Source organism: Talpa europaea (assembly GCF_964194135.1).
Source record: "Talpa europaea genome assembly, chromosome: X".
Taxonomy (NCBI): Eukaryota; Metazoa; Chordata; class Mammalia; order Eulipotyphla; family Talpidae; genus Talpa; species Talpa europaea.
Genome location: NC_140081.1, coordinates 48,473,822 through 48,486,768, shown reverse-complemented (window position 1 = coordinate 48,486,768; position 12,947 = coordinate 48,473,822). Strand labels below are relative to the sequence as shown.

At 40.6% G+C, this 12,947-nt stretch overlaps 1 protein-coding gene and 2 pseudogenes across 3 annotated transcripts in view; 2 read left to right on the top strand and 1 right to left on the bottom strand.

Moving 5' to 3' along the window:
- Positions 1-12,947, top strand: part of HDAC8 (histone deacetylase 8) — a gene marked incomplete at its 3' end in the record, with an annotated part of 230,279 nt that overhangs the window by 110,642 nt on the left and 106,690 nt on the right. Inside the window, 1 exon segment of the mRNA XM_084258384.1 lies at positions 9,714-9,886. Coding sequence (XP_084114510.1) covers positions 9,714-9,886 — 173 coding nt within the window.
- LOC311186939 (centrosomal protein of 41 kDa-like) lies at positions 5,720-7,671 on the top strand (annotated as a pseudogene). The gene is made up of 2 exons: positions 5,720-6,270; positions 7,172-7,671. The product of its transcript is annotated as a centrosomal protein of 41 kDa-like (transcript).
- LOC311186940 (glutathione peroxidase 2-like) lies at positions 6,452-7,154 on the bottom strand (annotated as a pseudogene). Its single transcript has one exon. The product of its transcript is annotated as a glutathione peroxidase 2-like (transcript).

Below are 12,947 nucleotides of genomic sequence, written 5' to 3'. Positions count from 1 at the left end.
CTCCATGAGAGGAACAAGTTGCAAAAACGTTGGTAAAGTGGATAGGAAGGATATCACGCAGGAGTTGGAATTCACAACTGAAAATTTGTAACATATTTCTAAACATTTGCAGAACCACTGAAAGTTTGAGAATGAAGGAATAACATGGTCAGCTTGGGAAGATTAACCCTCAAAAAATAATAATGTTGTGGCTGCGACTGCTGTTCTACACAATAATGTGGCTGGGGTGGCAGGCACAGCACTTGATGCACAGTAGCTCAGTGCATCATGTATGAAAGCAGGATGATGTGGTAGTTTAGAACATGGACTCTGATTCAAAAACCAGCTCTGTGACTTAATTATAGCTATGTGGTTTCTTAACCTGCCTGGACTGTGGTTCCCCTATCTGAAAAATAGGATTAATGATACTTATAAATTTTTATGAAAGTCAAATGAGCTAACGTACATAAAGAACATACAGCAGTATAAATGAATAAAGTGCTCAATAAACACTAGCTGCTATTATTTTTTTTAATTCATGGAGAAGATGGGATTTTAGCTATCATGTAAAGAACAGATATGATGTGGGCATGTAGAAAGGTGATTTTCAGGTACCAAGAAATGCATGCCAAAAGGTGTAGTTGTAAGAAAGTGTGAGATAAGGAAGGTGAACCATGGACAGTTCAGTTTGCCTACAGAATGATATAGGCTTAAAAGTTATTAGAAATTAAGATTTAAAAGGTAGGCTGCCATCAGATCATGAAGACTTGGAGTCAGGTTGTGAATTTTAAGCACTATCTAAAAAAAAAATGGAGGGACATTGAAGGGTTTTGAGTACGGCAGTGACTTGATCAAAACCATCCCTAAGGAAAATGAGTCTAATGGTAGTGTGTGTGTGATGAATTAGTGAAGAGACTTGAGGCATGGAAATTGATTAGTCAGCTTTGCTGTGTAATCCATGAAGGAGGTCCTAAGGGCTTCAATGGGAGTGGGGGAGAAAAGGGAATAGGCGAGGGATAGGTCCAACACTAGTAACTAAAAAAGGATCAGGGAAATGGAGAAATTAGAAAGAGTCTCATAGTTTTGTACATAGATGACCGAGAGTGTCATTAGTAAAAGGGTGTCATTAGCAAAGACAGGGAATAATGGGGGTGGATAAGATGACAGGGCCAGCATGGTCAAAATGGAGCTAGAAATCACAGTTGGCGTCTTTGTAGAAGTTGACTAGTTGATCCTAAAATGTATACAGAAATTCACCCCAGAATAGCGCAAGGAATCTTGAAAAGGAAGAACGAGGTTGGAAGACTCACACTTCGAGATTTACTCCAAAACTACTATAATCAAGACTGTGGGTTCTGGCATGAGGATAGACATATACAGTAATAGAATGGAGTTTAGAGGCAGAAATATTTACAATTGATTGCTTTTCCACAAGGGGTTCCAAGACAAGTAAATGGGGAAAGAATAGTCTTTTCAACAAATGGTGCTGGGACAATTGAATATCAACATGCATGCTTCACACCATATACAAAAATTACATCTAAATAGTATAAATATAAGAGTCAAAACTATAAAACGCTTAGATGAAAACATAGCTGTAAATCTTTACGGCCTTGAATTAGGTAGTGCTCTCTTATTTATGACATCAAAAGTAACAGAAGAAAAATATAGATAAATTGGATTTTGTCAATTTTAGAAACTTTAATGCTTCCAAGAACACTATCAACAAAGTGACAAGACAGTCCATAGAAAGGGAGAATATTTTTTCAAATCATGTATCTAATAAGGACTTGTATGTAGAATATATAAACACTTAAAACTCAATACTTAAAAAACAAATGACCCAGTTTAAAAATGGACAAATGATTTGCATAGATATTGCTCTAAAAACATACACAAATATCCAATAAGATGTGAAAAGCTACCCAACACCATTAGCCATCAGTGAAATGCAAATTAAAACCATAATGAGATGCCACTTTATACCCACTGGGGTGACTATATAATTTAGAAAATGACAAGTATTGGCAAAGATGTGGAGGAGTTGGAACCTTCAAACACTGCCGGTGGGAATGTAGAATGGTGGTATGGAAAACAGTCTGGCAGTTCCTCAAAAGTTTGAACATAGAATTTCCATATGACCCAATAATTCTACTCCTAAGTATACACCCAAAAGAAATAAAAACATGTCTACACAAAACTTGTATATAAATGTCTATAGCAGCATTACTCATATTAGTTATAATTGTCCCTCAACTGATATACAAAATGGAGTATATACAAACAGTGAGATATTATTTGGCCAGAAAGAGGAATGAAGTACTGACACATGGATGAAAGTTGAAACCTGTCACCAAAGAACACATATTATACAATTCCGTTTACATGAAAGATCAAAACTATACAAATCCATAGAGGGAGAAAGTAGATAAGCAGTTGCCATGGGCTAGGGGTTAAAGAGTGGTGGAAATGGGGAGTAACTGTTAAAATATTCTAAATAATAAAAATATTCTAAAATTCATGGTGATGATGATTGTACAATTCTGTGAATAAGCTGTTGAATTGTACACTTTCACTGGAGTAATTTATTTTTTAAAGGATTAAAAATATTTTTAATGGAGTGGTATCTGCAGATTTTTTTAAAGACTTATTTATTTATGCATACAAGAGCTGTGGTACAGGCAGAGGTGGGGGTGAGAGGATTCACCATAGACAGAGTGGGGAACAGAAGAGCAGAACAGGCAGACTGACTGAAGTACACTGCTGAGGGGAGTAGCGGGTGAGACAGGAGAGGTCTGCTGCACCATGTGGGTAGCTCCCTGGCCAGCCGGGTATCGAACTCATGCTGCAGAGGCTGCGGATTCCTTCATAGTGTGGTGCTTAACCCCTTGCACCACTAGGGAGGCCCGTATCTGCAGATTTTTGAGTAGCCTCAATTGTTTTTTGCTTCTGGGACATGTAAAAGGATAAAAGGGAAAGACTTTTGGATATCCTGACCCAGAGATCACTCTGCTTTCAACAGAGCAGCAAGATCAGAAATGGGGTTGCAAGAAGTATGTCTAGGTTGCCAATGAAGTGAACACATTGGGAGGAAAAAGGTGGGCAGCTTGTATCCTAAAGGAATGGAATCAGTAGGAAGGCAGCAGCTAAAGATGTAAGAAACAGCTCACTGGTGGATGCATGGTCCTTAAAGCAACAGGAAAGAAGATGTAGTGCTTAGGTAGAAATTAATCTTGAAGAAAAATATGAGGGAAGAAATTTTCAGCTAAAGAAAAGAGATTGATGGAGGGTTGGATCAAGAAGATGTGACATAGACACCCAATGGAATACTATTCAGCCAGGAAGAAAGACAATGTTGCCATTTACACAAACAAGGAAGGAGTTGGGGGGGAATTATGTGTAGTAAAGCAGTTAGAATGACAAAGACAAATAATGGACATTTACATAGAAAATGATTCAACAAAACAAAATACATTTTCCCAAAATTCTGGTGGCTGGACATGGATCAGTTCAAGTGCCTGCTGGTAGATTTCAGGTGAGAACTTTCTGGCTTGCTGGTGGAAGATGTGAAAGAGAGAGCTCTCACTTCCTCTTCTTATAAGGCCACTGGTCCTCGCGGATGGTAGGACCCCACTCTTATAACCTCACTTAACCTTAATAACCTCCAAATTCAGTCATGATGGGGGTAGGGCTTCAACATAGGGATTGGGGTGCCCCACTTCAGTTCATAGAGGACATCAGTAATGAGCCCACATTCACCCTCACAAATTCCCTGAGAACTGCCTTTCCAAGGCTGCTCTGCCATCCCCATAGAGCTATTCGGGAGGTCCAGCATAGAGTGGTGAATGAGAGGGAGGGACGGGGGGAGTGGGGTATAGGGGAATGGAAGAGGAGACAGCAAAGGGTGCCTCCCCTCTCTCAGATAGTGGGTGGGGCTCCTCAGTGATGACAGCTTCCTACTTTTTCCCTCTAGCCCAGGGGTGCTGGTGATCTGTTGTTCCTAAGAATTATTTTTCAGCAACATTAATACTTATCTCATTCATCTCTTATGGTTTCCATTTGACCACCAAATTAGATGAAAGCTTCCAGTCTTGAATGTAGGAGTGTCTACTATGTAGCCGTCTGTAAGTTCCCTTACAGTTCCCTCCTGCCTCCTTCCCTCCTGCCTCCTGCCTCCTTCCCTCCTGCCCTCACTTCCAGTTGCTTTGTTATTTACAAAATACCCTCCCTTTTCCAAGCTTCTTATTACCCTTTCTCTACCCCACCAAGCCCTCTCCATCAGAACTCCTTGTTGACTCACTTTCCCTACTTAGCTATCATTAAAACAACCCTTTCAGAAATACCAACCTTCCTTTATCCTTTCCTCTCTCCAAGTACCAAAAACTCATAAATGTTATACACGTATGCTTTCTTATGTATTGATATATTTTGCCCTATCAATTCCATCATAGAAACATCTACCCAATCCATCTCTCCTTCCTTACCCTTGCTGCCACTGGTTTAGATGGTTGCAAAAGCCTCCTGGGAACTCTCAGTGTATCCTATGTGACAATCAAAGTATCTTTTCAAAATGTAAACATAATCATGACCACCCCCCAACATGTGTATACACACAACACACACACAATGTTTGAGAGATTTCATACCCTAGAAATAAAAGTGTAAACTCATTAACCTGCCCAGCCCATCTAGCTCTTTGTGTCCTTACCCATATTTATTTTTTACTTCACTAGTCTTACCCCACCACGCCCTACTACTAATGCTCACAACCATCCCTAACTTTAGCCCACATGCCTGTAAGTTTTTACTACTCCTTTTTAAAAAAATTTTATTTCCAAATAATCAGGTTCACAGGAGGTTGCAAAGAAATGTAAAGTCCTGTGCACTCTTCTCCAACCTCCTCCAATCTTACATAATGATGGTACAACATCAAAATTAAGAAGTTGACATTGCTCTAATCCATAGAACTTATTGGGTTTTACTAGCTATATATGGGGGCGGGCTGTACGGGATGCTATCAGAATTATAGCTAGCCACTAGCACAATCAAGATATAGAACTGTACCATCACCACAAGGCTTTCGCGTGCTATACTTTATAGCCACGACCATTCCTAACTCCTGGCAACCATTAACCCGTTCTCCGTCCCTATAATTATTATTTCATAGTGGTATATAAGTGATATCATGCAGTGTCAACTATGGCTCTGGGCTTATTCACCTAGCAAAATTCCCTTGAGACCTAACCAACTCTTTTGCATGTATCAGTTGCTTATTTCTTTTTATCAATAAGCAATATTCCAATGGTATGGATGTACCACTGTTAATTTAACCATTCACTTGTTGAAGTACATCTGAATTGTTTCCAGTTTTGGCTATTACAAATAAAGATGCTATAAATAGCCATGTGCAAGTTTCTACTTGAAAGTAATTTTTCATTTCTCTAAATGCCCAAGAGTACAATTGCTGGATAATATGGTAAGTCCATTTTTCGTTTTGACAGGACTTGCTGAACTCTTGGTGGTTATATCATTTCACATTCCCACCCACAAAGTATGTGTGATGTAGTCTCTCCACATCCTCACCAGCAGTTGATTTTATCACTTTTTTTATTTTAACCATTTGGTAGTTCATTGTGGTCCTTCTCATCTTTAAAACCAAGTCAAGAATTAAGTCTATTGATTTAATGGTTAGATGCAAATGGAGAGGCTAGTACCCCTAGCATGTTAGGTTGCACCAGGTATGTCTGTCCAGAGGCACACACCACAAAACCCAAGATATCAGCATGCCAAGTCAAGACTGGACACTGGTAACAGTATGACTAAATACACTGAGCAGCCTGAAAAGATGAAAAAATATATAGATACAAAAATGATGAGCTGTATAAGAGACTAAATGTTACCACTTATGCCCAGCTGGTCTTCCCAGTTGCTTCCCTGTCTGATTCAACATGGGAAGTGACAGCCCAGGAGAGTCAAAGCCTAGAAGACAAGGATTCCATGACTTCAAACCCTGATGCAGACATTGCTGCCAAGGCCAACAGGAAAGGGAGCCTGGGGACAGTGGGGGATCCAGTCACTGGACTCCAGCCCCTCAGCAGCGGTGTTGGGGAACTGGACCTAGACACAAGGCTAGTGAAGAAGGCAGAGGCCAACACAAAAGACAAACCTTATCTTGCCAGCCCCTTCCTGCTAGATGTTGGAGGTTTTAAGTTAGAGATTCTTACCAGCAGTGCCACATTTATGGATCTTAAGTCTACCCAAATGCAACTCTGTCTAGAACGATGGACTCTTATTCAAATGATATTCTTTTATTTTTTTCCACACCTGCCCTTTTTTATTGACTGATCTAGCAGGCTGCTCCAAGCCCTTCCCGCTTCTGAGACACCATCCTCCGGGTATAGTAAGGCACCATTATTCTGTGAAGACCCAGAGCTTCCTCTCTGCTGCCCCAAGTTTCGAGGCCCACTTTGAATCACCAACCAGAAGGGTGGGGGAGGGAAAGGAAACACAGGCCGGAAAGGCAATACTTCAAGGAAGGCGTGCAGAATCCCAAGGAAAGGTAGCAGGGGCTGGACGAAGTAGGAGGTCTGTGTGCTGAGCAGCTCCTGTCTATAGGGCCGCTTTGAGGAGGCACCTCATGTGGGGCTCCATGGTGATGGTGGGGAAGGGGCGACTGCAGCGCGGGGAGGCCCCCCTCTGGCCGGATAAGGAAATTCTCAAAGTTCCGAGCGACAGGTGAGCGGCGCACTGGGCTCCAAATGATGAACTTGGGGTCAATCTTGAGGGAAAATGGATCATCATGTGGGAAGGAGAGCTTGTCCTTCAGGTAGGGAAAGACCGGTGCTCGTTCTCACCATTCACCTCACACTTCTGGAGAAGGGTAAATGTGGGCCGGAATCCACCCTGGGGCCGACATACTTCAGACGATTCATGAGGTCATTCTGACAGTTCTCCTGGTGTCCAACTTTGTTGCAAGGGAAGCCAAGGCACCTGGGGAAGCGACACTGCAGCTCGCTAAGCTGGGTGTAGTGGTGGCGGTGGCCATTGCCTGTGCCTCGGAGGGAGGCTGCATTCGCTGTCAGCACTGCCCTGCCTCGGAATGTCTTGCTATCTACCTTCTACCCCTGCAGGCTGATAGCACTGGGGTCGTAGAAGGACTTCTCAATGTGAGCCATGGTGAAAGAGCAGTGAGCCTCAAACGCTATTCTTGAATATGAAAATGCCCACGGAGAGATCATTCTGGGTGACGACGACAAGAGGTTGGCCAGCTGGGCAGCCACCACCATGTGCAAGCCGAGATTGGAAAACCTCTTCATGCTCTGCGGAAGTGTAAAAGTCTTAGCTCAGAAATTTCAAAAAGGACCATTTGTTTACGGGTTCCCTGCCAGCATCTTTCAAGCCGGCCCTTCTTCCTTCTGGTTCTTCCCGGAAACAACCCGGCCCCAAAGTGCCACGCCCACCAACCAAGAATAAGTGGATATTTACCCAGGAAGACTTAAAAAAAAATAGAATATTTCTCAGAAGAGGATCGAGGTCCTGTAGACAATCCTAGCCCACGGAGGCAAGCTAATGCTTCTGGAAGAGACTCTAGGTGCCCACAGCTCAGAGCCTGCATGCTGGGGACCCTCCTGGTCCCCCAACAACACCCCCTCGCTGGGCAGTGGCCACCTGCAAGGCAAACCCAGGAAGTGAAGACTGTCTTAGTCCAATAAATGTTTTCTCTCCTTTTGAAAAAAATCTTTATTGATGTAGACATTTGGATTCAAATGCTGCCACTGGTAAATCACCTTTCTTCATTTGCGCACTTGAAAGTTGTGATGAGCTGTGAACAGGTGGCTCCTCTTTTCAACATTTACCTAGGTTTTGCCACATGCTGAAAATTTCACAGCCCATACCTGCAATAGAACAAAGGTCAAATCTGACACACAACTTCAGGATAAAGAAGTATTTGTGTCTTTCTGATACAATCTAAGAAAAAACCAAGTTAGCCTCTGTAGAACCTTTTCTAACAACCTCTGGGAAAGTTGATTACTCCCTCCTCTGTGCCATCTCTGATACTTAATTTATCGATGTATTTTAAGTATTTATTTACATAGTATGAGTCTTCCCCTTGTTCTGAGCTACATGGAGATAAGAGCTGTGCCATATTCATCTTTGTTCCTGCAGCATCTGGTGAGGTACGTGCTGGCCACACAGCAGGCACCAGTAAATGTATGCAAAGTGAGGGAAAGAATAAATGAGAAAGTGTCTTGCTTGCCTCCCCCACCCCCCATTCAGCTATGAACCCTTTTAGAACAAAGATCATGTCTTCCTCTGTGTCTCCCAGTGGCAGCTAATAGGGTGCTCTGTACGTGTAGATGCTCAATAAATGTCGGCGAACTATTCAGGTGACTTATCTTCCCTCTGCACCCAGGAGATAAGCGCATGAAAGAGAAAACAGGCCTGAGTATTTCTGTATGAAGGATCATATGTCATAAATTTTATAATATTCTTATAATCTCCACAATCACTCAATATTTGTCTGTTAGATGAGAAATCAAAACAAAACCATCTTTTGAGTCAAAAAAGGCCTCTGCAGCTGAGCACTTTTCAATAGTTTCAATACCCTGGTTATATATGAATTTGTGATGACCGCATTTTCTATCCGTCCCTGAATTCTTTTTGCAATTTCAGAGGCATCTGGGAATTTTCTGTTTTTGCTGCACTGGTATAATTTGACATGTTGATTATGAAGGGGTCATTAACCCCAACATTTTTTATCACTTTTTGACTCTGCATTTTCTCAACTCTGAAGTATGTTAATTTGTGCTTGTTTATACATCTCTGTAAGAGTTACTCAGACCCTTGAGGGCTGGTATATGTTTTGTCTGGGAACAAGATTGTAAGCCCCTTGAGAGCAGGGACCTTATAACTCCTAGGAATGCATTCTGGACATTGTCAGTGTTCAATTAATGATAATACTGAAAGTCTTAACTAACGTCCTCTGTCACACTGACAACTTCCTTTTTGTCTGTAAGGCTTCCAACTGTTGAAAAAAGCTGTCAGGTTGACTTGATATCATTGAGTGATTCCACCCAAAGTTACGCTCCTAGTAATATCCAACTACAATTTCTTCTTTATGATACTTTCAAATGTATAATTTTGGATGGGTTGTTAAGTTCCCATAACTCCCTGGTTACATATGAATTGGGGAAGCCTGCATTTTAGAACCCAGAAGTCCTTTAGCATAATAAAAAGTAAGCTGATGACATCTATGCAAGCATGTAATTCTCTTGACCAGCCCCCACTGATAACTAGGTGATAAACTCCAAGTATGTTCATGGTGTTAAATTATCAAAATAATCCTTAATAACTATTCAGTGTATGTGTCTTATATCCCTAGATCATAAAATGGAGTAAATAGATAAACTATGCCTGTGACTATTGAGGTTAAATTAATATGCATGATCAAAGGAAATCTAAGTCCTAAAACTGGGCAGTTTTGATCCTTGGTGAGGGTGGAGGTGGGGGAATGGTTTTTGTAAATCAGGTTTATTGAGAAATGATTTGTAAACAAACTGATTTACCCTTTATTAGAAAGTCTGATGAGTCTGGCGGGTTGGGTTTTTGTTTTGGTTTTTTGTCCATCATTGTTTGCTGGTTTAACTAAACCTCCAACTGGCTTTACCACCACCAGCCTAGACCAAATTGACCTGTCTTTTTCTGTCCTTTGGTATCCTTTCTCTTTTTTGCAGTGTGCTGAAGGAGGTATACATAGCCTTTAACCCCAAAGCTGTGGTCTTGCAGCTGGGAGCTGATACAATAGCTGGGGATCCCATGTGCTCCTTTAACATGACTCCAGTGGGAATTGGCAAGTGTCTTAAATACATCCTTCAGTGGCAATTGGCAACACTCATTTTGGGAGGAGGTGAGTACAAAGGAAGGTCACTAAGAGAATTTGTTGACCTTCCTGCCTGTTTTGTCTATTGACACTGAGGACAATTTGACTTTCTTAGATTAGATCATACCAACATATACCTGAGTCAATGAAATCGGTGTAAGGAACTACTCTGACTCCCCTTCTGCTTGGCATGCAAATTGACTCCTTGCTGCTCCTAGTCTTTCAAGGTTTCAATTCCTGAAGCATAGTTCCTTTGTTAAAAGAGACATCAGATCTCATTAAGAATAGAGAAAGTTTGTTCAATAAATGGTGCTGGGAAAACTGGGTTGCTACATGCGAAAGAATGAAGCTTGACCACTACCTCACACCATGCACAAAAATCTACTCAAAATGGATTAAAGAACTAGACATAAGACCTGAAACCATAAAATATATAGAAGGAAATATAGGTGAAACACTACGTGATTTGCACATCAAAGACATGTTTACAGACACATCACCCAAAGCAGTGATAGTGAAGGCAAAGATAAACAGCTGGGACTACATCAAATTAAAGAGCTTCTGTACAGCAAAAGAGACAATAACAAAAACAAAGAGAAACCCCACCAACTGGGAGAACATTTTTGCACACAACACTAATGATAAAGGACTGATCACAAAAATCTGCAAAAGAGCTGATGAAACTCAGCAACGACAAAGAAAATAACCCAGTCAAAAAATGGGCAGAAGAGCTAAAAAGAAACTTCTCTGAAGAGGAAATGCAAATGGCCAACAGGCATATGAAAAAATGGTCAACATCACTTGTCATCAGGGAAATGCAAATCAAAACTACCATGAGATACCATCTTACACCAGTGAGAATGGCACATATTAAAAAAACTAGCAACAACAAATGTTGGCGAGGGTGTGGAGAAAAAGGAACTCTTCTGCACTGCTGGTGGGAGTACAAACTGGTCCAACCACTATGGAGAGCTGTGTGGAGATTTCTGGACCTACTAAACATAGAGCTTCCATATGATCCAGCAATTCCACTCCTAGGTCTTTACCCAAAGGACACAGAAACATCCATTCCAAAGAGCACCTGCACCCTATGTTTATAGCAGCACTGTTTACAATAGCTAAGCTTTGGAAACAGCCCAAATGCCCAAAAATAGATGACTGGACCAAGAAGATGTGGTACATATATACCATGGAATATTACTCAGCATTCAAAAAAGATAAACACATGCAATTTGCAGCAACATGGATGGCGCTGGAAGGGATCATGCTCAGCGAAATAAGCCAAAAAGAAAAAGAAAAATACCGGATGGTCTCACTCATAGCAGGAATCTAGAAAACTTAAATAAGGGACCAGGAAAATGAATAACTATAAGAAAGTGAAAATCAAAATCAACAAAAAACTATGAACCAGAGACACTTTTTGGGGGGTGAGGGGCAGGAGGGGAGGGATTGGGGTCAGAATGGGGAGGCTGCAATTGTATGGGAAATATAAAAATAAAATTTATTATTTAAAAAAAAAAAGAATAGAGGATGTTAATCCCGGGAGACTTTGATCCATCTTCTCTCAAAGTAATCTTTAATTCTCAATTCTAATAATCATCTTTTGGAAACACACTACTAAAATCTTAACCCTGCTCATATATTAGTAGCAAACACATGAATTAGTTAAATATTGAGGCTGAATTCAAAAGTGACTTCTCCTCCATCCATAAACGCATGGAGTTGTGATCACAAAGCAAAATTGAAAGATCTTCAGCGCCTCTTAGGCATCCTGGCTTTCAGTATGTTCTGATGTTTTGTATTACTTCACCAACAGCAAGTTCAATAGAAGCATTTACACATTTGTGAAAGAGGTCTTTTCCAACCTCAACTACCTTTGACGATGCCTTGCCTGGAATCATCTGTCTATTTACCTGGCACAATCTATATTTCACTGGATGAATGGACTGTATGTTAAAATCACCTGGTCAAGCAGATTAAGCTTAAAATATTTGTATTATGGAATAACTATAGTTTGTTGTTTTGTTAACCTGTTGTGAAAAGCAAATTGAAAGAGACCTTGGGGATGTCCTATGAAGATGAGTGCATGTTCAGCACAAACACGCAAGCCTGGGCCTTAGGCAGCTTCAAATAGTATAGGGACCAAAATTAAAGGTGGTTACTAGAAACAACCTTTTATGAAAAGTTGGTAAGAAACTTCAAGCCAGGGAAAAGAAAAAATTGATGACATGTTACTTTCCTTGACAGTACTAAGGATGGTAATTATGATACTGTTAGGGCCAAGAGGAAGGAAAAAGAGACCTTTCCACAACATATATCTGTTTGAATTTGACTTTTGTTTAAGGCTATTGTCTTTACTTAGCATTCTGAAAACCTCATTGCTTTTGTCAGTCCTAAATTTTGGCTTCTGAATATATAAGAGTAACTCTTCTTATGCAATATGTACATTCCTGAAAAGGCCTATGCATGAGCAGAATTTCTGCAGATCCTATCATATTGTATGTGCACAAGAGAGAGCTTAAACAAAACCTATAGTGGTTCTTCCTGAAATTAAATAATTATACCCAATAAGTCAATTTTATAAATTCAGATTTTCCACATCATCAGTGTTTAAAGTAATGTCAGTATTATTTCACTTAAATTCCTAACCCCAAATAACACATAGACAATGAGTGGAGATGGCCACATCCCCAAGTTTCAGTAGAATCCATTGAGTCCTAAAAGATACATTAGAGAAACTTCAGCATCCCTGACCTTTCAAGGAGTTGAAAGCCTCAAGAAAAGAGTGACCACGTGTCCCAATTTATACATGTTATCCCAGTGTAATTAATAGTGTCCCCTCTTACTCATAAGTATACCATTTTGGACAATAAATTACATGGTCACCTGCCTAAAATAAGCTAGATTCTATTTTCTTCGGGCTGCACTGAGGTTAAGAAATCATTCCATTTTATCCCTGTGCTCTTGGAATTTAGCTAAAGGCCAATGTTCTGATGCTTGCATGGCAGAACACATCTATTCAGCACAAAAATATGCTGATTATTAGCCAGTATAATATGGCTGCTGGGTGACTGTGACAGGACCCGAT